This window comes from Odocoileus virginianus, chromosome 27 (genome assembly GCF_023699985.2).
Source record: "Odocoileus virginianus isolate 20LAN1187 ecotype Illinois chromosome 27, Ovbor_1.2, whole genome shotgun sequence".
Taxonomy (NCBI): Eukaryota; Metazoa; Chordata; class Mammalia; order Artiodactyla; family Cervidae; genus Odocoileus; species Odocoileus virginianus.
The window spans coordinates 26,979,034-27,002,580 of NC_069700.1; the positions used below are offsets into that span (position 1 = coordinate 26,979,034).

The 23,547-nt window shown below is 51.1% G+C and overlaps 1 protein-coding gene across 1 annotated transcript in view; it reads right to left on the bottom strand.

The window, feature by feature from the left end:
* Positions 1-5,301: 5,301 nt before the first annotated feature.
* Positions 5,302-23,547, bottom strand: part of PTK7 (protein tyrosine kinase 7 (inactive)) — a 63,692-nt gene continuing 45,446 nt past the window's right edge. Inside the window, exons 11-20 of the mRNA XM_070456406.1 lie at positions 22,322-22,471; positions 22,072-22,222; positions 21,847-21,974; positions 20,302-20,505; positions 18,962-19,117; positions 18,000-18,232; positions 16,749-16,829; positions 8,015-8,166; positions 7,020-7,198; positions 5,302-6,313 (exon numbers count right to left, since the gene is read on the bottom strand). Coding sequence (XP_070312507.1) covers positions 6,153-6,313; positions 7,020-7,198; positions 8,015-8,166; positions 16,749-16,829; positions 18,000-18,232; positions 18,962-19,117; positions 20,302-20,505; positions 21,847-21,974; positions 22,072-22,222; positions 22,322-22,471 — 1,595 coding nt within the window. The 3' untranslated portion in view covers positions 5,302-6,152. The remainder of the gene's footprint in view (positions 6,314-7,019; positions 7,199-8,014; positions 8,167-16,748; positions 16,830-17,999; positions 18,233-18,961; positions 19,118-20,301; positions 20,506-21,846; positions 21,975-22,071; positions 22,223-22,321; positions 22,472-23,547) is intronic.

Consider the following 23,547-nt stretch of genomic DNA (forward strand, 5'->3'; position numbering starts at 1 on the left):
TTGAACAATATAACGTTGCCATTTTATAGGTCGAGGGTGGGATACTGTTGATTTCATATGGTTCAATGTGTGTGTACTAGATGACAATGTCAACTGCATATCTTACTGTGAATTGCAACCCAAGGACTTTGAATAATACTGAAATTAAGTATGTTCAAGATTTGTGAGATATCATGTGTATATATACATACATACCTGCACAAACATAACTAAAAACACAGCTTGTTCATTAAACCCCTAAATATAGGAATTAAGAGCCCTCCTCATCCTCCTTTCCTAATAGTTTTTTAAGGAGCTTTTTCCTCCTCTTTTCCTAATTTACTCCACACAACAGGTAGTTAAAACATATGGAATGTGTTAGCTCAAGAGGAAGAACAGGTCAAATAGATAAATAGGTTCCAGACAGGCTTCAGGGGCCACAAATGGTTGCTTGGGATTTGTCTGAGCTTCACAGTCTTACAACCGCAGCCATCGGGATTCATTCCCACCTGGCTTCTAAATACTTTTCTGTTTGAAATGCCTAGTTTAGACACATGAAGGGTGGACAGCCCACTCGGCAGAGAACCACAGCTGTCTGCCACGTCCACAGCGAAGGGAGTCCACAAGGAGCATGCTCGGCTTCCCTTCACAGGTTTACAGGTCTCCCATTTCACCCAACCCCGGTGTTAGTGGCGCCAGCAGTATTGGTGCCACAGCTCCTTCGCCTGCTTGCAATGGCTTCATCTTCATGACCCTTTGTAATGAGAGCTGGGGGGGCAAGGGGGAGGAGGGAGTAGACCTCCACCCACACCACATTACTGCAGGTTCAGGAAACAAAACTGCTGGTTGTTGGATAAAGCTAAAGTGAAAACTGGTTCAGGGACCTTCCCGGTGGTCCAGCGGCTAAGAGGCCACACTCCCAGTGCAGGGGGCCTGGGTTTGATCCCTGGTCAGGGAACTAGATACCACATGCTACAAAGAAGATCAAATATCCTGCCTACTGCAACTGAGAACTGATGTAGCCAAATTAAAAAAAGACAAACACAATGATTAAAAAAAAAAACAAAAAAAAAAACTGGTTCATAAGTGTGTTCTGTTTCAACCACAGGATATTTTCAAATCAGGATATTTTACATAAAAATCTGAATATACAGCCTTTCTAAAAAAAATTGGAATTTTTAGCAACTCTGGACCTACATGACCACAAGAGCACAACAGGCTGGAGGGCAGCTGAATGATGGCCATAGAAGAGGCGTTTGCTCTCAGGTTCCCCACAGACTCCACACAGCCCACTGAACTCAGATAAGTCCCCCTCCTGGCCTCCCTGGAATGTGAGTTTGGTGCCTCTCCGATAAGGTCTCGACCACAGTAGCCCCCTGTCCATCCAGACCATGAAGGACCTCCAGAAAGATATCAAGATTCCATGCAGCTCCCCTCATTCTATACCATTCCTACCTGACCTTTCTTTCTTCCGATTTTTATCACCCAAAGAAAATCAGAACAAACTTAAAGATTGCTTTTAAAAAATTGCTATCACAAAAGAAAAAGAAAAATTGCTAACACTCTAAAACTATTTTCATGGAACTTCCCTGGTGGCCCAGCAGGTAGGACTCCAAGCTCCCAACACAGGAGCCCCAGCTCCATCCCTGGTCAGGGAACTAGATTCTACATGCCACAACTGAGCAACCAAGACCCAGTGCAGCCAAATAAATAATTTGGGGGAAAAAATTGTTTTCAGACTTCCCTGGTAGTGCAGTAGATAAGAATCTGCCCGCTAGTGCAGGGGACACAGGTTTGATCCCTGGTCTGGGAATATTCCACATATAGTGGAGCAAATAAGCCTGTGCACCACAACTACTGAAGCTCTAAAGCCTGCAGGCCACAATTACTGAAGCCGGTGCACTCGAGAGCCTGTGCGCTGAAACAAGAAAAGCCGCCACAGTGAGAAAACCTGTACACTGCAAGGAAGAGCAGCCCTCACTGATGGCAATTAAAGAAAGCCTGCACGAAGCAGCGAAGACCCAGCGCAGCCAATAAATAAAACTGTTTGCATTGGGGATTAACCTTTACACAGGATTCTTAACTTCACATAGAAGAAAAGAGGTCTCAATGGCAGTGTCAGTGGGGATGAAAAGGTCATGAGTCAGTGTCCCCAGGAAAAGTCAGGACGGCCATGCTGCAAACACTCATTGTGCTTACCACCGGAAAGTGGGCTTTGGGGACTAAAGGAATGTGTTTTTTGCTTTATACAAATCTGTACCACTTGACTTCTTCCACGATCATATTACTTAAAACATTTTTTTATTTGGCTGTCCCAGGCCTTAGTTGTGGCACTTGGGATCTTTTAGCTGCAGCATGTGGTATCTTTAGTTGCAGCATGCAGGATCTAGTTCACTGACCAGGGATGGAACCCAGGGCCCCTGCACTGGGAGCACAGAGTCTTAGCCACTGGACCACCAGGTAAGTCCTCAGTATCACTTTTATGCAAAAAAATTTTTCCCTTAAAACTAAGCAAAGACAGAAACAGTATAGACAGAATAAATGGATCTTGGTGATGAGCTGATGGAGAGCTCAAAGAGGGCTCACGATGGGTTGAGATTCTAAGTAAGGATGACTCCTCTATAAACCATGGTACCAACAATGGAAACAGGGAACTTGGCTGGAGGAACAGGTTTGAGAGAGAGGTTAAGTTCAGTTTGGGCCCACAGAAACAGGTAGAGAAATGCCCTGTTACGGAAAAGCAAGTTTGAGTCTGAAGCTTGAGGTAAAGGCTGGAATTGAAGCTAATACTTTGGGAACTGTCCACACTGGAGGGCCAATTAAAGCCACACGAGGTAAGGGGAGATTCCTGAGGCTGAGAATGTAGAGAGAGGAAGGCCAAGGACAGAAACCAGGAGAACAGCCATCCCTGAAGCAGGCAGAAGAGGGAAGCCACAGCCAGGGCTGTAGAAGGCCTGGTTAGAGAAAGTGTACATGGGGTACCATCACCAAAGGCAAGACAACAGAGTTCAAAAAGGCAGATGTGGGGGCTTCCTGGTATCCAGTGGTTAAGAATCCACCCTGCAACGCCGGGATGTGGGTTCAATCCCAGGTTGGGCAACTAAGATCCTACATGCTGTGGGGCAACTAAGCCCGAGAGTGCCATATCTCCTGAGCCCGTGCACCACGACTAGAGAGCCCACACACCACACTGAAAGATCCTGCATGATACAATGACGCAGCACCCCAAAAAGGCGGGCGTAACCAGCTGTGTTAGCAGCTGTAGAGCTGTCAAAGACGACCAGGTTAGAAAAGGCTCAAGTGACGAATGGCCTTCTAGAGTACTGCCTTCCCAGAATTTCAACCACAGGAGATAATTTTTAACATTGCACACTGGGGTGAATTCAATTATTGCACTCACTTTTCACACCTCTGTTGGAATGAAATATCCACATCCTTTCTGGTGTTGGTGTTGGGTCTGGACTTCTGACTTGCTTTGGCTGGTAAAATGTTAAGAGACTTACACTTTTAAATGTGCTAGCATGGGACCTCTCCAGGGGTCCAGTGGTTAAGAATCTGCCTGCCAATGCAGGGGACTCAAGTTTGATCCCTGGTCTGGGAAGATTCCACATGTCTTGGAGCAACTAAGCCCAAGCACCACAACTACTGAGCTCACACTTTAGAGCCCATCTGCAACAAGAGGAGCCAGCACAATGCCCATGTACCACAGCTAGAGAGCAGTCCCCACTTGCCACAACTAGAGAAAGCCTAAGGATAGCTACGAAGACCCAGCACAGCCAAAAACAAATAAATAGATAAATGTGCTGGCATGATCTGATGGGACTTCTTGTGCCCCTGCTCCTGCATGAGAGCATGGCATGGGGCCAGGAGAATAGACCCAAGCCAGACCTACAACCTGGTGCCAAGCCTGGGTGAATGCAGCTAAGTCCAGTCAAGACCGAGCAAACCTCACCACCTTGCAGACTATGAGTGAGGAAAATAGATCATTCTTGTGAGATGTGGGTTTTTTATGCAGAAGCACCACTGCAATAACTGAGACATAAGCGAACACACCCAAACACATACCAAATAAAACACACAAAATTCTGTAAAACAATACTTACCCATAAGGTATACAATGTACTCTGACAGTTTTTTACTACATTTCTTTTTTTTTTTAATGCTGGTTGCAACCCACAGTTTGAAAAACACAGTTCTAAATAAACTGCTCTGGATTTTTTCACTACAACACACGAGGATGTACCACACTGTATATTCACAAGAGTGGCTCACTTACCAGTTGGGTGACCTCACAGAAACTATCTTGCCTTCCAAATGTGTGAACATGGGACAATAACATCTGGCTTACAGAGTGGTCGAACAAATTCAATATGAGATAACGCATATTAAGTGCTTAGCAAAGTGACTGGTACAAAACAAGTATTTAATAAATATTACCTATTCTTCTTAAAAATATTTTTTTATTTATTCAGATGTGCCAGGTCTTAGGTGTGGCATGTAGGATCTACTTCCCTGACCAGGGAGCGAACCTACGTTGGGAGTGTGGAATCTTAAGCCACTGGACCACCAGGGAAGTCCCAGCTGTTCATTACTGAAAAATCTGGTGAGGAACAGCAAGAACCAGAACAATTCCAGAGGTCAGGACTCATTTCTTTTGGATGGGAAACCATGCTGAAGTTCCAATCTGGGAGAGGGTAACTGATGACATGAGAGGTCTGGGCAATGAAGAGCCAGGAATCAAACCAGCTGAGGCTGAAAGCCCTGGAGCAGTGAGGCATGAAGTGAATCTTGGCTCAGTCCTGTCTCCTTGCATCACCTTCCTAGAGTCTTGAAGGGATTCAGAGACCTGAAGGTATCATTAACTCCTCCTTCCCACCCTCACTAGTCCCCTCCTCATACGTTTACACTCACCGCCTGAATGTGAGTACGTGGTCAGCCAGCAGAGAATAATTAGTCGGCATCAGAGAGCAACACAGGATCAGAGGAATGAGATGGCCTCGGCCCCTCTGAACCCACATTCTCAACTGCTCCTTGAGAGAATTGGTGGTTGAGTGGTTAGGACTCCACTTTTTCACTGCCATAGCCCAGGTTCAATTCTTTGACTTGGGAATTAAGATCCAAAAGCTGAGCAGCATGACTCCCCCCAAAAAAGTTTACAACTGCTCCACAAACCAGAGACCAGAACCAGTGTCTGCCAGGTATCCATGCCCTAGCACCCCCACGCCAGACTCCGAGAAGGCACATGGTTCCTTCTGGTGTGTGGGGGGGGGAAGGAGGTACATCATTTATGGACAACGGTAGGGAGTGAGCCTCAGAAGCAGGTTGTAAAAAAGGCTTCTTTATTGAGAGCAGCGAGTGTAAAAAAAAAAAAAAAAACCCAAAACAAACAAACAACAACAACAGTAAAGGTGTGAGGCAGGGGGGGCCACCATCCTGTCTCCTCCAGGACCAACCCCCATCTTCCATGCCCTCCCACCCCGCACTGCAATTACATACAAAAGCCGCCCATGGTGCATACAAAAAAGGGCGGGTTATATAGTGTCAAAAGCTCCTGAAAACTCCTTCATCTGCCAGGCACTTAGGATGAGGAAAGGAGAGAAGGTGGGGGAGGAGACGCGGGGCTGGGTTGGGGCTGGGTCAGAGTCCTCGCGTCCATGGGGGAGGACTCGCTGGCCGTGTCCTCCACAATCCAAGTGCAGACCCCAAAGTGGGCCCTGGGGAGCCAGAACCACCCAGGACTTGAGTATGTTAAGGAATTCCCTTGAAGCCAGCTCACCCGCAGCCCAGTACGACACACCCCCACCCCGCCGGCATGAAGTTGGCAGGTGGGTGGCAGAACTGGACCTGGACAAGGGAAGGAGACCCAGGCCAGAAATTGGGGTTACCTGAGGCACCCACACTGTCCCTGATGGGGGTACGGGTGGCAGAGAAAGCTGCCCAGACCAAGGCCCCAGCTACCCAGTCTGGGTCCGAATCAGCCTCTCCGAAGAGCTGAAGGTGGGGAAGAGGAAGAAAGCCCAGGCCCTGCCAGTCCTCAGCAGTGCCTGGGGTGCCAGGGCGGGGCCCCTGGGGCCCAGGAGGACCGGGATCTAGCCCCTCATGCTGCGGGCACCCCCCAGGAAGTCCTCCCCTGCCCACGCCATCCTGAGGCACAGCCTGCCTGGGCTCCCTCCTCACGGCTTGCTGTCAGCGGGGCTGTCTCCCAGGGTGTTGGCGATCTCGCTGAAGGAGGGCCGATCCTTGGGGCTGAGGGCCCAGCACCGCTGCATCAGCCGGTAGAGCTTGGAAGGGCAGCCTTCAGGCTGCGGGAGTCTGGCCTTCCCAGCCTGCAAGTCTGCAGAAAGATGGGAAGAGGAGTAGCCAAAATATTTAACCATCTGTCCAATACTCGGTGGGCTTTCCAGGTGTTTCAAGGGTCAAGAATCCACCTGCCAATGTAGGGAGACATGGGTTTGACCCTTGGGTTGGGAAGATCCCCTGGAGTAGGAAATGGCAACCCGCTCCAGCATTCTTGCCTAGGAAAATTCCATGGACAGAGAAGCCTGGCGGGCTACAGCTCATGGGGTCCCAAAGAGATGGACATGACTGAGCATGCATGCATGCCAACACCCTGCAGAGCCTGCAGTTCCCAAAGGCGGCCACGAGAGGGAGACTCAGGGGCACTGGACAGTGCGCGTGAGAAGAGATTCAAGCAGTTCTTGGCAAGTATCCTACAACTGAAGGGAAGGGCCTTCCCTGGTGCCAGTTCCCACAGACGGGCGGGGGCAGGGTCCACGCTGCGCAAGAAGCAGCCAGTGCACGGGGCTGAAGTGGGGTCAATGGGCAGGCATCAGAGTGGCTAGAGTGACGACGACAGGGACAAGGGCTATTTACCAAGCGGTATGAATGTGTGTTGGAAATATCACAAGGGGAATGGCCACATCCATATACCTGCAGACACCAGCCCTGAGGGGAGGCAGGCTGAACTGGCCCCAGGACCCCGAGTAAGCTCTCCACCTAGAGAACACGGTGAACTGTTCCCTGGCAATACAGCTGCCTACCTGCCAGCACCTCGTCGTCTGCCTGCCCACCATGGGGCATCTCCCCGTGGGTGAACACCTCCCACATCAGCACGCCAAAAGCCCAGACATCAGACTTGGTGGAGAAGTCACCCTCCAGGATGGCCTCGGGGGGCATCCAGCGCAGGGGCACCCAGGCCTGGCGGAAGTGGTAGTACTCACTGCGGGACAGAAGGACACAGAGGCAGTGGGGTGGGGAGAAGGGCAGAGTCTGGGGCCTCAGCCTCATCCTAAGGGTCTGGGTCTCACACCCAGGCTGGAGCCCAAATTTCCTATATCAGGGCATTCTGGGACATTGGAAACATTTTTGTTTAGCAAGGGGTAGGGGCATACACACACCAGATGAAATCTAGAGGCATCCGTCTGGGGTCCGATGGTTAAAAAATTCCCTTAAGAATCAGACTTTGCCGAAATATCACTATTTTTTAAAAGTTTCTAATCATACGTACTTTATTTAGTTTAAAAGTGTGAAAAATGCATGTGTTAAGTGGAAAGAAATTTTAAAGAACTTTACCGGTGATAAACCAACCATGACTAAAGTAACAGCCAGACGAACCGTGGTGAGTCAGAGGTGGGATGACTCGGGGTGTGGGGGGGTTCCCAGAGGCACTATGTAGCGTGTATTCCAGAGTGATCTATGGCCATGGGTGCTGAGCTTTAAGTCTTAGACTTAAAAACAATAATGACTGAATTCAGGAAGTAACAGAGGGAACCCCATGAATAGTTAAATTATATAGAAACTGTTATAAAGTTTGACTAGTTATTCTTTTTAAAGATGTATAATTTTTTATCACTAGAGAAAAGCGTAAGGTCAGGGAGCTGAGGTCTACTGGCTGGGGTGCCTCTGCAGGCTTGGGAGGGGGTGGGAGGGGTCTGGGCCCCCCTCCCCCAGGCCCTCCAGCTTTGGACTGAGCCCCTCCTCCGGCCCAGCTGTGTCTGCCCTCTGCCCCTCGCCAGCCCCCCGAAACGCCCCCTACCTGTTGTACACGTCCTTGCTGAGCCCCAGGGCCGACACCTTCACCTGTCTCTGAGCGCTGACCAGGCAGTTGCGAGCGGCCAGGTCCTTGTGCACAAAGCGGTTGTTGGACAGGTGCTCCATGCCCAGGGCCACCTGGGTGCACAGGGCCACCTGGAAGGAGACAGGGACCCGTCAGAGCAGCCCAGGGCCGGGGGCTTCGGGGACTGCCCTTGACACTGTCCTGGTGGGGTCTCAGGGCCGCTAATGCGATGCTTAGGAAGCCTCAGAGCAGAGGCCCAATAGCCTGTTTCCTTCTCATAAAAGGACCTGCCTCCCGGGTCCTTGGAAGAACTGAATTTAATGAAATGAAGTGCTCCCCCCACGCACAGCAGGTGCTAGACTACGTGTGAGTGGCAGACGGGGCGGCAAGAACACACAGTAACCAGCTGCTGAATGGGAAAAAAAAAAACAAACTATAATATTAAAAGCAATCATATATGTGTATAAAATTTGTGTATAAGTGAAAGTAGATACACACACCCACATACATACACCGACTGGTTGCCTCTGAGAAGGGGGACGGCAGGCTGGAGAGAGAAAGTAGGGAAACTCCGTTTCTATTTTTTGTTGTGAACTACATATAGAAAAGTTCACTAAATATATGTCTACTTTCATGAATAATTATAACGCCCACACTCAGGTAACAGTCATCAAGTTAAAAAAAAAAAAATCAACAATCCTAGGCAACCCTCCCCAAAAACACCCAGTGACTCCTTCCACATCACGAATTCTCCCCTCTTCTCAAGAGGTAATCACCATCCTTCTGGGATAATAATTTCTTGGCTGTTCTTCATAGTTTACCACTTACACATGTTCCTCAACAATACAATTCAGTTTTGCCTGTTTTAGAATCAGATAAAGCTGGAAGCACACAAAAATGTGTATCTTTTTCGTGCCTTGATTCTTTCACTTAACATTGGGAGAGTCACCCTTTTTTGGGACATCATTGTACTGAGTTGTTTTTCATCATAAATATATCATAACTTATTTGTTCTTTTTTTTAAAGTCTATTTTAAAAATATCTATTTATTTATTTGGCTGTATTGGGTCTTAGTTGCCACATATGGGACCTTCAGTTGCAGCATACAAACTCTTAGCTGCAGCATGTGGGATCTAGTTCCCCCACCAGGGATCAAACCCTGGCCCCCTACATTAGCAGCTCAGAGTCTCAGCCTCTGGAGCACCAGGGAAGTCCCCATAATTTATTCTTTCTAGGGCCAGAGGACATTTGTGTTTCCACCCCCACCTCCCACACAAATTTTGGCTACTGAGAACAGTGCTGCTATGAATGCTCTTATGAGTGTATACATGTATGAGTTTCTCTAAGATACCTTGCATGGGGACTGTGAGTAGCTTCAGCATTATAAAATAATGCACAATTATTTTCCAAAGTGTAGAAATAAATAGAATGTAAGATAGCTGGGGAGATTTTTTGCTGCTATCTTTTTAAAACATTTGAGCCATGTCCATGTAGTATATATAATACATTACTTGCTGTGCTGGGTTTAGTTACTTAGTCACTTTAGTGGTATCCAACTCTGCGACCCTCTGGATTGCAGCCTGCCAGGCTCCTCTGTCCATTCTAGGCAAGAATACTAGAGTAGGTTGCCATTCTCCAGGGGATCTTCCCAATCTGGGGGATCGAACCCACATCTCCTGTGTCTCCTGCATTGCAGGCAGATTCTTTACCCACTGAGCCATTGGGGAAGCCCATAACATAACATACTAAAAGCAATTATAATTAAGATATATTAATATTTTTAAAATATACATCAATGCACTGAATGCCTATTAATTGAGCATCTACTGAATGCCATACAACTGAGTGCTGATGGAACAGAATAGGGATGGCAAGACTGGGCTCCTGGTGAGAAGGCAGACTAGGAGGTAAGAACTGTACCTGCAGAAGGGTGCCATCACCTCGGGGAAAGGAAAGCCATGCCAATCAAAGGTAACATCAGAGCGCCAGGGAGTGCTTGTAAAGACCAATGGCCCCTTCACCTCTGTCACCTGATCTAAACCTTGGGAGCAACACTGAGGGACACAGAGAACACACAGCATCTCCCTGCATATAAAAACAAGGCAAATGGAAACGCAAAGAGGTCCCCGTGGAAGGTAATTTACTGGCCAGCGGTGTGTCTCTTCCAGCACAGACACACTCTGCTCATCCATAAGGGAGTAACCACCCATCACATATGTGATCACAAAAAGACGAGGAGAAGAACGTGGCCGGGGAATTCCCTGGCAGTCCAGAGGTTAGAACTCCACACTTCCACCGCAGCGGGGCATGGGTTCAATCCCTGGTAGGGGAACTACAATCCTACATGCCGCGCAATCCAGCCATAAGAAAAACAGAGAACATGGCCAATGACCAGTAACATCCATGATCAAGAAAATACTAATTAAGACCCAATGAGGTATCATTTGCCATATATCTGATTGTTAAAAGTCAAAAGTCAGCCTCCAGCTTATCTCCAATGGTTCAGAAAAATGCATAAAGATAATAACATACATAGATAGAGAATAATAAAGCAAACTAGGCAAAATAAACAATTGAATCTGGATAAAGGGTCTGCAGAAGTTCCTTGAACCTTATTATAGTCTTTTAAGTTTGAAATATCAAAATGAAGTTTCACCAAACACACACACACACAGAGGCCACATAAAAAATAATACAGAAACAAAAGCAGCCTGTGTGTGGACCAATGAGAGTATGTCACAGATCAACCACGGCTGTCTATGGCCAAACCAGGGCTTCCTGGGGGACTCAGCTAAGGAATCTGCCTGCAATACAGGAGCAGCAGGAGACATAGGTTTGACCCCTGGGTCAGGAAGATGCCCCAAAGGAGAAAATGGCAACCCACTCCAGTATTCTTGCCTAGAAAACCCCATGGACAGAGGATTTTCTGTCTACCAGGCTAAATGGACAGTCCATGGGGTGGGCTACAGTCCATGAGGTCTCAAAGAGTTGGACATGACTAACACGACTGAATAGGCATGCATACACGGCCATACCACCCTGGACGCACCTGATATTGTCTGATTATGTTTAGTGTGATTCTTCGTCCCTGAAGTTCAAAAGGGAGCAAAAGTGAATGTGAGTGGTCGAGGGGCTGCTCCCACCTTACCCCTGCTCCCTGTGAGGCAGGCTCCTCAGCTTTGCCCCCAGTCCAGGCTGATGCCAAGGCCTGGCTCTCCCCTCAGCACCGCAGCTGGCCCTCCTGGGTCACCTCATCGGGCAGGGGCCCAGGAACGGCGGTCTGCCATCAGTGAGGCGAGCGCCTCACTCGTGAGGGGGTGCTGCCTCTGGACTGGCCCCTCGGCATCCCAGGCTGACCCTGAGCAGCTTCACTGGCCTGGCTCCCAGGGTCACTGGGGGGCAGACAGAGGATCCAAGTCCGAACACACGGGCAGCAGGGTCACTCTAAAAGCAGATCTCGGTCTGAGATCCCTGCAGGCTTCACTGCCCCCACTAGAGGTTTGCTAACTGTGGTCACAACCTATTAGTATGTCACAAAACCCACTTAGTGAATCTTCATCAGCATTTTTTGGGGGGGAATTGAAAATATCAAAGAGCATCACACTCGGTAAGGGTCAATATCATTCAGGGGAACTTCTTCATATATATACATGTCTGTGTTGCATTGTGATGTAAAAAAAAAAAAAAGGCGCTTTTTTTTTTTTTTTTGCTACTGTGGGTCTCAGTCAAAAAATGTTTAAAAAAACAACAGGGACATCCCTGGTGGTGCAATGGCTAAGACTCTGTGCTCCCAATGCAGGGGACTCAGGTTTGATCCCTGGTCAGGGAACTAGATCCAATATGCTGGAACAAAAGAGTCCATGTGTCACAACTAGCAACTAAAAATCCCACATGCCACACCTGAAGATCACATGTGCTACAGCTAGGACTCAGTCCAATCAAATAAATAAAGATTTTAACAAACAAACAAGAACGATCTATACCTCAGCTGTCCAAAACAGTAGCTCCCAACTACTTAAGTTAATAAAAGCTTAATAATGTAAAAATTCAGTTTCTCAGTCTCTCTAGCCACATCCTAAGTGCTCAATAACCCCACAGGGGCTGGCACCTTCCGCACTGGATAGCACAGGTATGGAATGTTTCCACCACCGAGGGAAGTTCTATTAGGCAGTGCTGACCTGAACCACCACCAGCCTGGACACGCTAAAGATCCAATATATCGACCGACACTGAATGTGCAGATGGGCTGAACTCGGACCACAAGCAGGAAAGCTCATCTTCCTGGTGCATTTTCTTTATCAAAAGGGAAGCCACAGGACTTTACTGGTGGTCCAGTGGCTAGGACTCCACACTCCCAAGGCAGGGCGCCTGAGCTCAATCCCTGGTCAGGGAACTAGATCCCACATGCCACAACTAAGAGTTTGCAGGCCACAAGTAGAGATCCCACATGCTGTGTGCCACTACTAACAGCAGGTGCCGACAAATAAAAATAATAATAATTTTTGTTTAAGGTGAAGCCACAAAATCTCTGGAGAGCTTCCAAATGACTGTGCGAGCCAGTGAGGAGAGGTCAGGTCAATGGGGTCCACCAGGATGACTGAGCCCTCGTGGGCACAGGGCCCGGCAGCGCATCTCCAAGGAAAAGCAGAGACCGTGTTCCCCCAAGAGCTCCGGCTGCCAGGCTGTCATCCTCAGAAAGCCTTGAGTACCATTGATGGTAAAGAGGCCTCAGAAACGGACACCCCACTTCAGGTGTCAGGACCCCAGGGCACCGTCCAGCCTTGCCTGGTTGTCGGTAAACAGCAGCAAAGCCCTTTGTCACAAGCTCTCATCAGACTCACCCTCCTCCTCAGCCTGCCCTCTCTGCTCTGGCTCACAAGCTCCTCAATCTACTGCGAGTCATGGGAGCAGAAGAGAGAGAACTTGGCTCGGTGACTAACTTGCTATCTTTCCAGACAGGCAGTGCTTCTGGAAATACTGGCTAAGCGAGGATAGTAAAAGGGAATTCTGTTAACCCCAGCCAAATAAGTGTTTTCTTATTGCTGGGCGAGCCGCCATCGGATGGCCACGGGATTAATCTTCAAACACTGTTACAAAGACTTGCACTTTGGTAAAGACCAGACCCACCCTTCCTTCCAACTTGTATACCCAGGGGGCTCGCCCGAGTTCTGGCCAAGCCCCTGTGACACTTCGGGGGTCTTCCCAGACAGCCGGGGCTTCCCATCCAGCTTCTGACTGCTTAAAGCAAAAGCGGGCACCAGGTGTACTAGACTGCTCCTGCCTCGTCATTAGTCTACAGGTGATCCACGAAGAAATCACAGGTTATAGTGCTCAGACTTCAAAGCCCCCTTCACCTTATCAACTCTAACAAGCATCACCTACAACCATGCCAATACCTAGGGCCATCGTATGTTCTTTTTAAAAATATTTTATGTATTTATTTAGGGTCTCAGTTGCAGTATGCGGGAAATTTAGTTACGGCATGTGAACTCTTAGCTCAGTTTCAGCACATGGGATCTAGTTCCCCGACCAGGGATCGAACCTAGGCCCCCCGCATTGGGAGTGTGGAGTCTCAGCCACTGGACCACCAGGGAAGTCCCCGCACATCTTTGATCTCCTCCACTGCTGACCAGGAATCCTCCTGGGACTCCCACCAGCTCACCCATACCAAGCATGGCACTCCTGTTCCAGCTGTAGCTGACCAAGAAGCAGCCTGCCTACCACTCCACCTCCCTTTAAAACCTGATCATGCTCTCCCTCCATCCCCCCAGGAAGGACCCTAGAAACATAAAGTGGCACAGCGGCTCACTACATTATTAGCACAAGAAAGCATCTACAAGGTTTAATGTGTCTTCCTTAAGGACTTTCATTTTCATAGAATCCCCCAAAGGAAGTTTTTCAAACTACCAGTCAAAACCCACATGGGAACTTCCCTGCTAGTGCTGGGCTGTGCTTAGTCATTCAGTTGTGTCTGACTCTTTGCGACTCCATGCACTGTAGCCCCAGCCAGGCTCCTCTGTCCACAGGGATTCTCCAGGCAAGAACACTGGAGTGGGTTGCCATGCCCTCCTCCACGGGATCTTTCCAACCCAGGGATCAAACCCAGGTCTCCCGCATCGCAGGTGGATTGTTTACCATCAGGAGGTAAAGCCACCGGGGAAGCCCATGAATACTGGGGTGGGTAGCCTATCCCTTCTCCAGGGGATCTTCCCAACCCAGGGATCAAACCCAGGTCTCCCGCATCGCAGGTGGATTGTTTACCATCAGGTGGTAAAGCCACCGGGGAAGCCCATGAATACTGGGGTGGGTAGCCTATCCCTTCTCCAGGGGATCTTCCCAACCCAGGGATCAAACCCAGGTCTCCTGCATTGTAGGAGGATTCCTTACCAGCTGAGCTACCCGGGAAGCCCTGCTAGGGCAGTGGATAGGAATCTGCTTGCCAATGCAGAGGACCCAGGTTCGATCCCTGCTCTGGGAAGATTCCACATGCGGGAGAGCAACTAAGCCTATGTACCACAACTATTAAGCCCTGGTGTCAGTTACTGAAGCCTACACACCCTACAGTCAGCAAGGCTCAACCACTGAGCTCGCATGCTGCAACTACTGAAACCGAAGAGCCCAGAGCCTGTGTTCCAGGACAAGAGAGGCGACCACAACAAGAAGCCCAGGCACCGCAACTAGAGAGTGGTCCCCACTGTCTGCAACTAAAGAAAGGCAGCAGGCAGCAACAAAGACCCAGCTTAGCCAAAAATAAATAATTTCTTTAAAAAAAGACCCATATAGTTCTCAAAGCCAATTTAGTGTGTTAAAAATAAATATAGGATAAGAAATATTAAGAGCATCAAATACAGTGTTGTGAAAGCTTAATTCTAGCTTTAAGTGTCTATGTGTGAGGGAGGGGCATGTGCTGGGCCATGATATAAAATGCATTTCTTATAAGAGACTCTAAGCAAAACCATTTCAAGCCACTGTCCTATCCCACGGCTCCTTAAACCTTAATTAGCTTAAGAATCAGCTGGAGAGCTTATTTAAAAAGTTTAGGTCTTCAGATCCCACTTGCAAAGATTCTGCCCTAAGTCTGAGGTATGATCCAGAAATTTACAGTTTTCCGTACTTCCCCCACCATTCAATGCAGAACACTGTCCTCGGAGAGTGTGGAAACCCAACTTATTGAAGTTTCCCCATCAAGTTCAAGATGCTCGGGCAACAAAGTATGCAAGAGATCTTCAGCAAAGGTGGTGATGATTTCAGCCAGAGTCCCTCGGGTCACGTGAAGGAAATAACTGACTTCCTGTCCCTTGCCCACGCCCCTGTCTCAGCCACAACAACATACCTAGGCTCCTCTTCTCCCACCACTCACCTACTTCTTATCCTGAAGACTTGAATTTGAAGGGCTTTCTTTGTTCACACTGTCTGTCCACCTAAAGGACACAGACACCTTCAAGGTCTCTTACATCTCTTATGACACTCTTTATGTCTCTTGCTGACTTTTCCTATCTTATCTGAAGTCTGTAAAGCATGTGCTGCACCCATGTACCCAAGCTCTCCCTCCAGATCCTTTAGTGCCCAAGGACGTCCCGTGGTCTCAATTTTGGATCCCCAAGGGCCCTGAGCACCGTGACTGGCCCAGTGATGATTCATTGGTTCCCTGCATGCTCTGGTTTGTGAGCTCTGGGGTCCTGACATCCCACCCAGCTGGCGAGAGCCATCCTGTCCTGTGGTTTCCCTTCTCCAGCCACCGCAAACTGTCCTGTGGCTCCTCAGAGATGGAGGCAGGGGCACCACATCAGGAGGCCAGCTCACTGGCCTTGTCTGGGCCTCAGCAAATTCACCTGTGATGGGAAAAGGTCAGCCTGAAGGTCACAGAGCTGCTCCTGCAGAGAGATGGAGGGCAGCCAGGGATCCCCCCACCCCCCTGCCTGATTAACCAGCCACACCTTGCCGTGACCCGGGCCAGCCTCTAGGCCGGGACGGTCACCCGGAAAGGAGGCCCAGCAGTCTGCCTCCCTGCCCTGAGCTTTGCTTGCTTATGTGGTGACATCACTGTCACCGTGGACACAGGATACCTGGTCACACGGAAGCAGGGAGGGGGAAGGGAGGAGGAGGAGGCGGCGGGCAGGGGGAGCTGGGCACAGAAGACATGGTCTGAGGCGGACAGGGGTCGTAGGAAGCGTTCCCTTCTTCACTGTTTCAGCCCAGGTCTATGTCTCCATGGGGCCCCGGCCAGGGCTCTGTGCCAGAGGCAGGAGGAGAACCGGAAGGAAAGGCTGGGCAGCCCACAGCCCGAGTGAGAGCAAAAGCGTGAAAACCACAGGCGGTGAAACCCTGGCAGCCTGTCCACACCCCCGGGGGATGAGGGAACACGCTCAGGGCCGCGCCCAGCCTCGCCACCCAGAGACGCCCGGGCTGCCGGCTGCCCCTTCAGCTCAGCGCCCTCAGCAGGCGTCCTGCTCCAATGGCCCGGGGCCAAGGGCGGCACTTCTACACTAGGGCAGTGGGGCCACATAGGGCGGCTCACAGGCTCCGACCGGTCACTTAACCCGTCTCAGCCTCGGTGTCTTTACCCACCGCAGGGAAGTGATGCCATCCCGGAGGATCACCGAGATCCCCTAGTGCTCACCGGGGGGCCTGGCCCTCGGGCAGCGCCCGACCAGGGCGCCTGCTAGAGGACTGCCCGGCTCCCGACCCCCCACTCCACCCTCACCATCCTCACCTTCTGCTTTGTGCTGAGGGGCTGCGACTTCAACTTCTCATCCTTGCTCTTGGAAATCCTCAGGAACTGTTTAAGGTCTCCCTGAGCAAAAAACCCAGCATCTCTGTCAGATCACAGCCCAGGAAGTGTCCCCCCAAAACCCAACTCAGCGGGTGCTCACATGGTGCCTGCCCGTGGGGAGGGGGTGGAGGACCCCCAACCTGAATGCCCGACCCTCAGCCCAGACCCCCCACCATGGGGAGAGTCCAGTGGCAACTAAAGCTTATAGGAAGCATCTCCTACAACAGCGGTCCCCAGGCTTTTTGGGACTAGAGACCAGTTTCGTGGAAGACAAATTTTCCCACAGAGTGGGAGGGGATGGTTTCAGATGGATTCAAGCACATTAAGTTTATCATGCACTTTCTTTCTACCACAGTTACATCAGCTCCACCTCAGATCATCAGGCATCAGATCCCGGGGGCTGGGGACTGCTGTCCTAGAAGCTCCCGGTCAGAAAGGGAGGAAGACTGTCATTGCTGCCCTGGGGGGAGCCCCCAGACAGGCAGGAGAGGACGCCCCTGTCCTGAGAGCGCCAAGAGGAAAACCGGTCCCGACCTGCAGCCTTCACAGACCCCAGACAGGAAAGCCTCGTCCTCCAGACATAACAAAGACAGGACCCTTGCAGCAGAAACACGCACAGAGCGCTCGTAAGCCCTTGTTTGTGGAAGGACGAGGGTCACGCCTCACCCTTCCTGCACCCGAGCTGGACAGTCTGCCACACAGCCGTTTTTGAGGATGAAGGGGACTAGACCCAGTGAGCCCGGGACTGAAGAGTGAGGGGCAGGGCTGGGCAGCACCAGCGGGGAGAAAGAGAAGGCCGGTGGCTAAGCGAACACTGTCCCTCCAGGGGCACCGGCTGCAGGGAAAGAAGGAAAGCCAGGTTCTCATTATGTTTATTCTCAAGGGCTGACAGGCCCTGGGGAGAGTGAAAAATGACAAAGCAAAGAAAACCAGAGTCAGGGAAAAGGGCCTGGAAGGCATCCATGCCATTGGGCTGAGGAAGAAGCTGGAAGAAAACTGGAAGCAAACCCCAGACAGGGGGCCAGCAGATGGGAAACGGGGTGAGAGTTAAGGAAAGGCGGGGTCGGAATTGGGGGAACAGGAGGCTGAACATCTCACGGTGGCGACAGCAGGCTCCCATCGGTGCCCTCCACCCCCCCACGTCAGGGCACTGCCCCCGCCCGAGACTGCCAGGGCGCCCCAGCAGCATACCAGGTCCACGTACTCCAGCACCATGTAGTGGGGCTCAGCCTCGCGGCACAGCCCCAGCAGCCGCACCACATTGGCGTGGTTCAGCTTCCCAAACATCTCGAACTCCCTCCGGAAGTCCAGCTGCTGCTGCTCATCCCGGCTCTGCAGGCTCTTCACGAGCACCAGGGTCTCAGGCAATCCTTCCTCCAAGCCCTGTGCCTTCGCCAGGAACACCTCCCCGAACTCGCTCTTGCCTGTGGGCACAGGACTGAGTCAGAAGGCCGAGGATGCCCCTGACCTGGGAGGCACCGGGCCGGGGTCACACCTGGCTGGGGTCACACGGGGGGGCTTCTGCTCCTGCCCAGCTAGACTGGGCAGTGGCCCAGGCCCTGTGTAACTCTGAGCAAACCACTCCCCCTTCTGCCCTGGGATTGGCAGTCTCTAACAGTGAAATAAAGGGGTCAGATTAACAGTATTTTCTAGAAGGTGGTCTGTATGAGAATTTTAAGTGATTCACCGTTACTTCTATACTTTAACCTATACTCATAAAACACAGATTCGTAACCTCTCACAGTTTTTCCTACAACTAAGCTTGTTGTTTCTGTTCAGTCACTCAGTCGTGTCTGGCTCTTTGCGACCTCATGGACTGCAGTACGGCAGGCTTCCCTGTCCTTTACTATCTCCCGGAGTTTGCTCACACTCATGTCCATCGAGTCGACAGAGCTCAATTTTTTTAAAGGTGAGAGAAAGTCAATCTAAAGAAAACATCAAGTGAATAATACACAGGAATGGCAAAAATCTCGGGGGTGGGGTGTGGACAACGGGCACATGGGGGACCCACTGGGCCAGGTCACCCTGATGCTCCCTCTGTTTCTGAGGTTCTGGGCTTCAGGGGCTCCAGAGGCACCAGCCCCTGGTGCAGCCTGAAGACAGACCTGGAGCCTGCAGTTAAGTAGGGGGTGATGGCGGCCATGGCAACACACCCAGCGTGGTGATGGGCTGCAGGCTGGCCCGCGGGAAGTGCAGCTTGTCACTCGAGCTGTGGCGCTTGCTGGTGGCGGCGGAGCCGGAGCCCAAGCTGGTCAAGGCCACCTCCTCCTGGATCTCGGCCGAGGGCTGTCCGTTCTGCAGAGGCCCGCCTGGCAAGAGGGGTCGAGGGAGAGTGAGGATGAGACTAGCCACCATGGGGAATGCAATTCTTTCCCACAATCTCCCACTTCCAAAGGGGTCCAATCCTAGTCACCTACACAAAGTCCACACACAATCCGGTCAATGAACTGAAGGGGCTGGGGTGAGGGAGCCCAGCACCCCTTAGGGTCTGACCACTCATTGACATAGCCAATTACAACCTTTGAAAAGAGACAGCCCAATTCTCAGCTGAGTCACTGGTCCCTGGACAGCCTGGTGACATAAGGGTTTTTGCATTCCTAGGGTCTCCTAGACGCAAAGCTCTAAACAGGCACAAAGGGACAATCACAATAAGGGAAACCCCAGTCCTGCTCCTGACCCCTAAAGTGAGAGGGGAGACCCAGCCGTGTCCCTAGGGGGCTCCCAGCGGAGGAAAGGAAGAGTAGGAGGAGGGAAACAGGCAGACAGAGCCCCCCACCCCACCCCGGGAAACTCAAGACTAGCGGAGAGAGAGACAAGCTATGAAAAGAAACACTAACGCATATGAGCCAGGTTGCTCAGAAGTGGAGGCCCTGGGAATCAGCCAACTCCAGGGGGCGGGTGGAGGGGTGGGGGCTGGAAGTGAAAGTTGCTCAGTCCGACTCTTGGTGACCCCATGGACTATACCGTCCATGGAATTCTCCAGGCCAGAATACTGGAGTGGGTAGCCTTTCCCTTCTCCAGGGTATCTTCCCAACCCAGGGATCGAACCCAGGTCTCCCGCATTACAGGCGGATTCTTTACCAGCTGAGCCACCAGGGAACCCCATGAATACTAGAGCAGGCAGCCTATCCCTTCTCCAGGGGATCTTCCCAACCCAGAAATCAAACCGGGGTCTCCTGCATTGCAGGTGGATTCTTTACCAGCTGAGCTACCAGGGAAGCCCTATACTGAAATTACGCCTGTGGTTTAGAACTGCAGGGAAAAGGCAGGGAAACACAGGAAGCTAGCCCGAGAATCCAACGAGGAAGACTTAATCCAGGCTGCCCAGAAGCGGAGGCCCTGGGAATCTGCCAACCTGGGGGCGGGGCTTGAGCAGGGGAAGGGGGTGGGTGCGGCTCTGCTTTGGCTCCAACTGCTGCACTTTCCTCCACGGCCACGGGAGGGCGCTCAGCACCTGCGCGAGGCATCGCCTCCCTCCTCCAGGGCCCCTCACCGTTGAGGCACTCCATCTCTGGCTCCTCGCCCTCCGGCTGCTTCTGAAGACGCTTGGCCTTGCAGCGCTTCTTGCAGTAGAACATGAGGCCCAGCACGGCGATGATGTAAGCCACAGCGGCGCCCACCGACAGCCCGATGGTCTGGATCATCTTGTAGGGGGGAGGGCTGCCCGGGCCCTCGGATTCCTCCAGCACCGGCTTGTCTGAGAGACACACAGACAAGTGTAGGCAGGGGCCACTAAAGCAAATCCAGCCCTACTGCTCTGCCGGCCGCTCTCCACTGCACACATTCAACAGCCTCCCGGACTACTTGATGCTCTGACCAAGCCAGAGCGACCGGGGAGGGTCACCTCCATCACTGGCTTCAACAAGGGCCAGTTCCTGGGAGCCCATGAGGCCAGAGGGAGCTCTGCAGGATTTGAGTGATTTCCAGACTGGTTCTGCACCCAGACACAAGCCTGGAACACGCATCAGAAGCACACCACAGTCGGCCCCATCACAAATCCACAGCATTGTTAACAAGCTTCCTTAGTGACTTGAAATCTTGAGCTGCACATGGGAACATCTGGTTTAGAGCCCCAGCCATCACCCAGCACAGAACAGGTTCAAGAAACACTTTTCCAAAAGGAATCATCTAGTCTACAGGCTTTCAGTGGCCTTGGGTGCCAAGGAGAAAGAGGTGCCAGGCGGGAGAAAGGCCCAAGACAGGAGGCCATGCAGGATCCCCCAGTTCGCACACACACCCAGAGGCTTCAACCAAGAGGCCACCACTTCACTTTACCCATTTAAAGTTCCACGGAAAACCCTGTCTAAAAAACCAGTTCTGGGACTTCCCTGGTGGTTCAGGGGCTAAGACTCTGCACTCTCAAATGCAGGAGGCCCAGGTTCCCATCCTGGTCATAGAACTCGGTCCCACATGCTGCAACTAAGACTTGGCACAGCCAGATAAAGTAAAAAAAAAAAAAAAAAAAATTTAGAAAATCTGTTCTGCAGCTGAACCAAAATGTTTGAAAGCCTCTTGTTCAAACCACTCCCATCTTAACAGAAAAAAAAAAAGAGGAAATACCACCCAGAAGAGCTAGGCATCAGGAGAGGTCAGGCAGGCCCAAACCCCAAGTCCCAGGCCCTACTCAGGCCTTTCACCTTTCGCCCTCTGGGTCTCCAGGGCAAAGGAACCGCGTGCTGCTGCAGCCTGGCCTCACTCTCTCCCCACCCACCCAGGACCAGGAGGACAGACCTGGGAGGAAGCATCTAAAGACAAAAGCACCCCCCACTGCCACAGGCTCACACACCCCAGCTGTGGAAGATGTAAATAACAGCCCAGGTCAGGGCAAGGAACCTGAGACAGACTGTGTGGCGGCCCCGAGGAGGGGATCGCTGAATCCCCGCCCCCGTCGCTGAATCCCCGCCCCTGTCGCTGAATCCCCGCCCCCGTCGCAAAAACCGGTTCCAGTGACTTTTGTGTACAGGGCTGATGAGAACAAAGATGAGAAAGAAATCGGGCCCCCCACTTCCCGTACAAGACAGCCCTGCAGGCCCCATACCCACGACGTAGAGGGGGGCCTCCGTGTGCTTGATGTTGCAGCTGTTGCCTGCGATGCAGGTATAACGGCCCGAGTCCTCGGGGGCCACGTCGTGGATCACCAGGGAGCCGTTCTGGAAGATGTGCATCCTGCCGGGAGAGAAGCCCCGGCGTTGCCCACCTGGCCGGCTCCCGGGAGCCTGAGCTGCAGGGGAGGCAGCGGGGTGGGGTGGAGGAGACAGCCTACCTGGGTCCCAGCTTGGTGGGGTCCAATATGCGATCCTTGCCCTTCCACTGAATGAGCGGCTTGGGGTCCCCCTGGGCCTCACACCGCAGCAGGGCCGTGTGGCCCTGGTACACAGTCGTGCGCTCTGGCTCCACCTTGAAGGTGATGAACACTGGATGGGAAGAACCCGACGAGGGGCAGGGAACAGTGAGCAATGGGGCTGGCAGGGTGCAGGCCGCAGCCCTGGCCCCTGCGCCCGACACGGTCGCACCTGCCACGGTGAGCTGGACGTGGGCGCGTATCTGGCCCTGCAGCCCGTTGGAGGCAATGCAGGTGTAGTTGCCAGCATCGTCACGGGTCACCCGGGAGAAGTGCAAGGTCCCGGCATTGTCTGTCACCCACTCTGGGAGGCTGCTCCCATCTGCAAGGGAAATATGGGGAAATGATGGGCTAGACCAGAGTCCCATGGCAGTCAGCAATGCCTTCAGTCAGTCACTCACCTCCACTTGAAAACATGCCATTGCTCCAGCCTACCCATAGACAAGGTCCAAATTCCTGAACCAGGGGTCGGGAGTCGCTGTTACTCTTTTTCTAATTTTCCAACCTTGCCTCCTTCTATTACCCTGTGTAACTCTCCACTTCCACCAAACTGGAATGGTGTGGAATTTGCCCTGTTCTCACCATCACTGCCTGTCACTCCCTACTCCTAGCAAATAGTCCTGCTCTTTGCCACTGTCCTGCCCATTTTGAGCCTCATCCCCTACAGAATGCTCCCCCAGACACCTGAGCAGAGAGGGCCTACTTGCTTCTCAGAATCGATAACCCCACTCTCTAACTCTCACTATTAATGGGAACGTAAAAGCCCTTTAAAAAACAATTTGGCCATTCACACCAAGGGATGTAAAAATGTGCCTACCCTTTTATACATAATTATTCCACTTCTGGGAATCTTTCCCAAAGGAAATAAACCCAAATCCAGAAAAAACCTCACCATAAAGATGTTTATTGCAGCAATAAAAAAAAAGACAGAGTGAGAGAAACAGTGAGAGGGAAGGAGAAAGGGAAGGAGGATGGCTAACCCAAATGTCTGACATTTAGTGAATACTTAAGTAAATTACAGTGAATCCAACTATTAGAATATTATGGTAATTATCAAAACCAATGGTCCAATGTTTATGTATAAAAACATGGGGAAATCCCTGATAATGTGAAGCAAAAAAAAAAGATAAAATTACATAGTTATCTGCATCGTCCATTTCTATAGTAAGCATGACTTAGTCATGGAAGTATAGTAAGTGAAAATTAGATGTACAATAAAACTGCTATGTAAAAACAAAAAGATGTACATAGAAAATGGTACACACCCAGAGATGACTGATGGTGGGATTATCCATTATTTTTTCCCAAAGTTTTCTAAAGGATTATTTTTATGTTGGAAAGGATGACTGTTTTGGAAAGGGAGGACTTTACTGCCCTGTCTGGACCAATCCAATCATT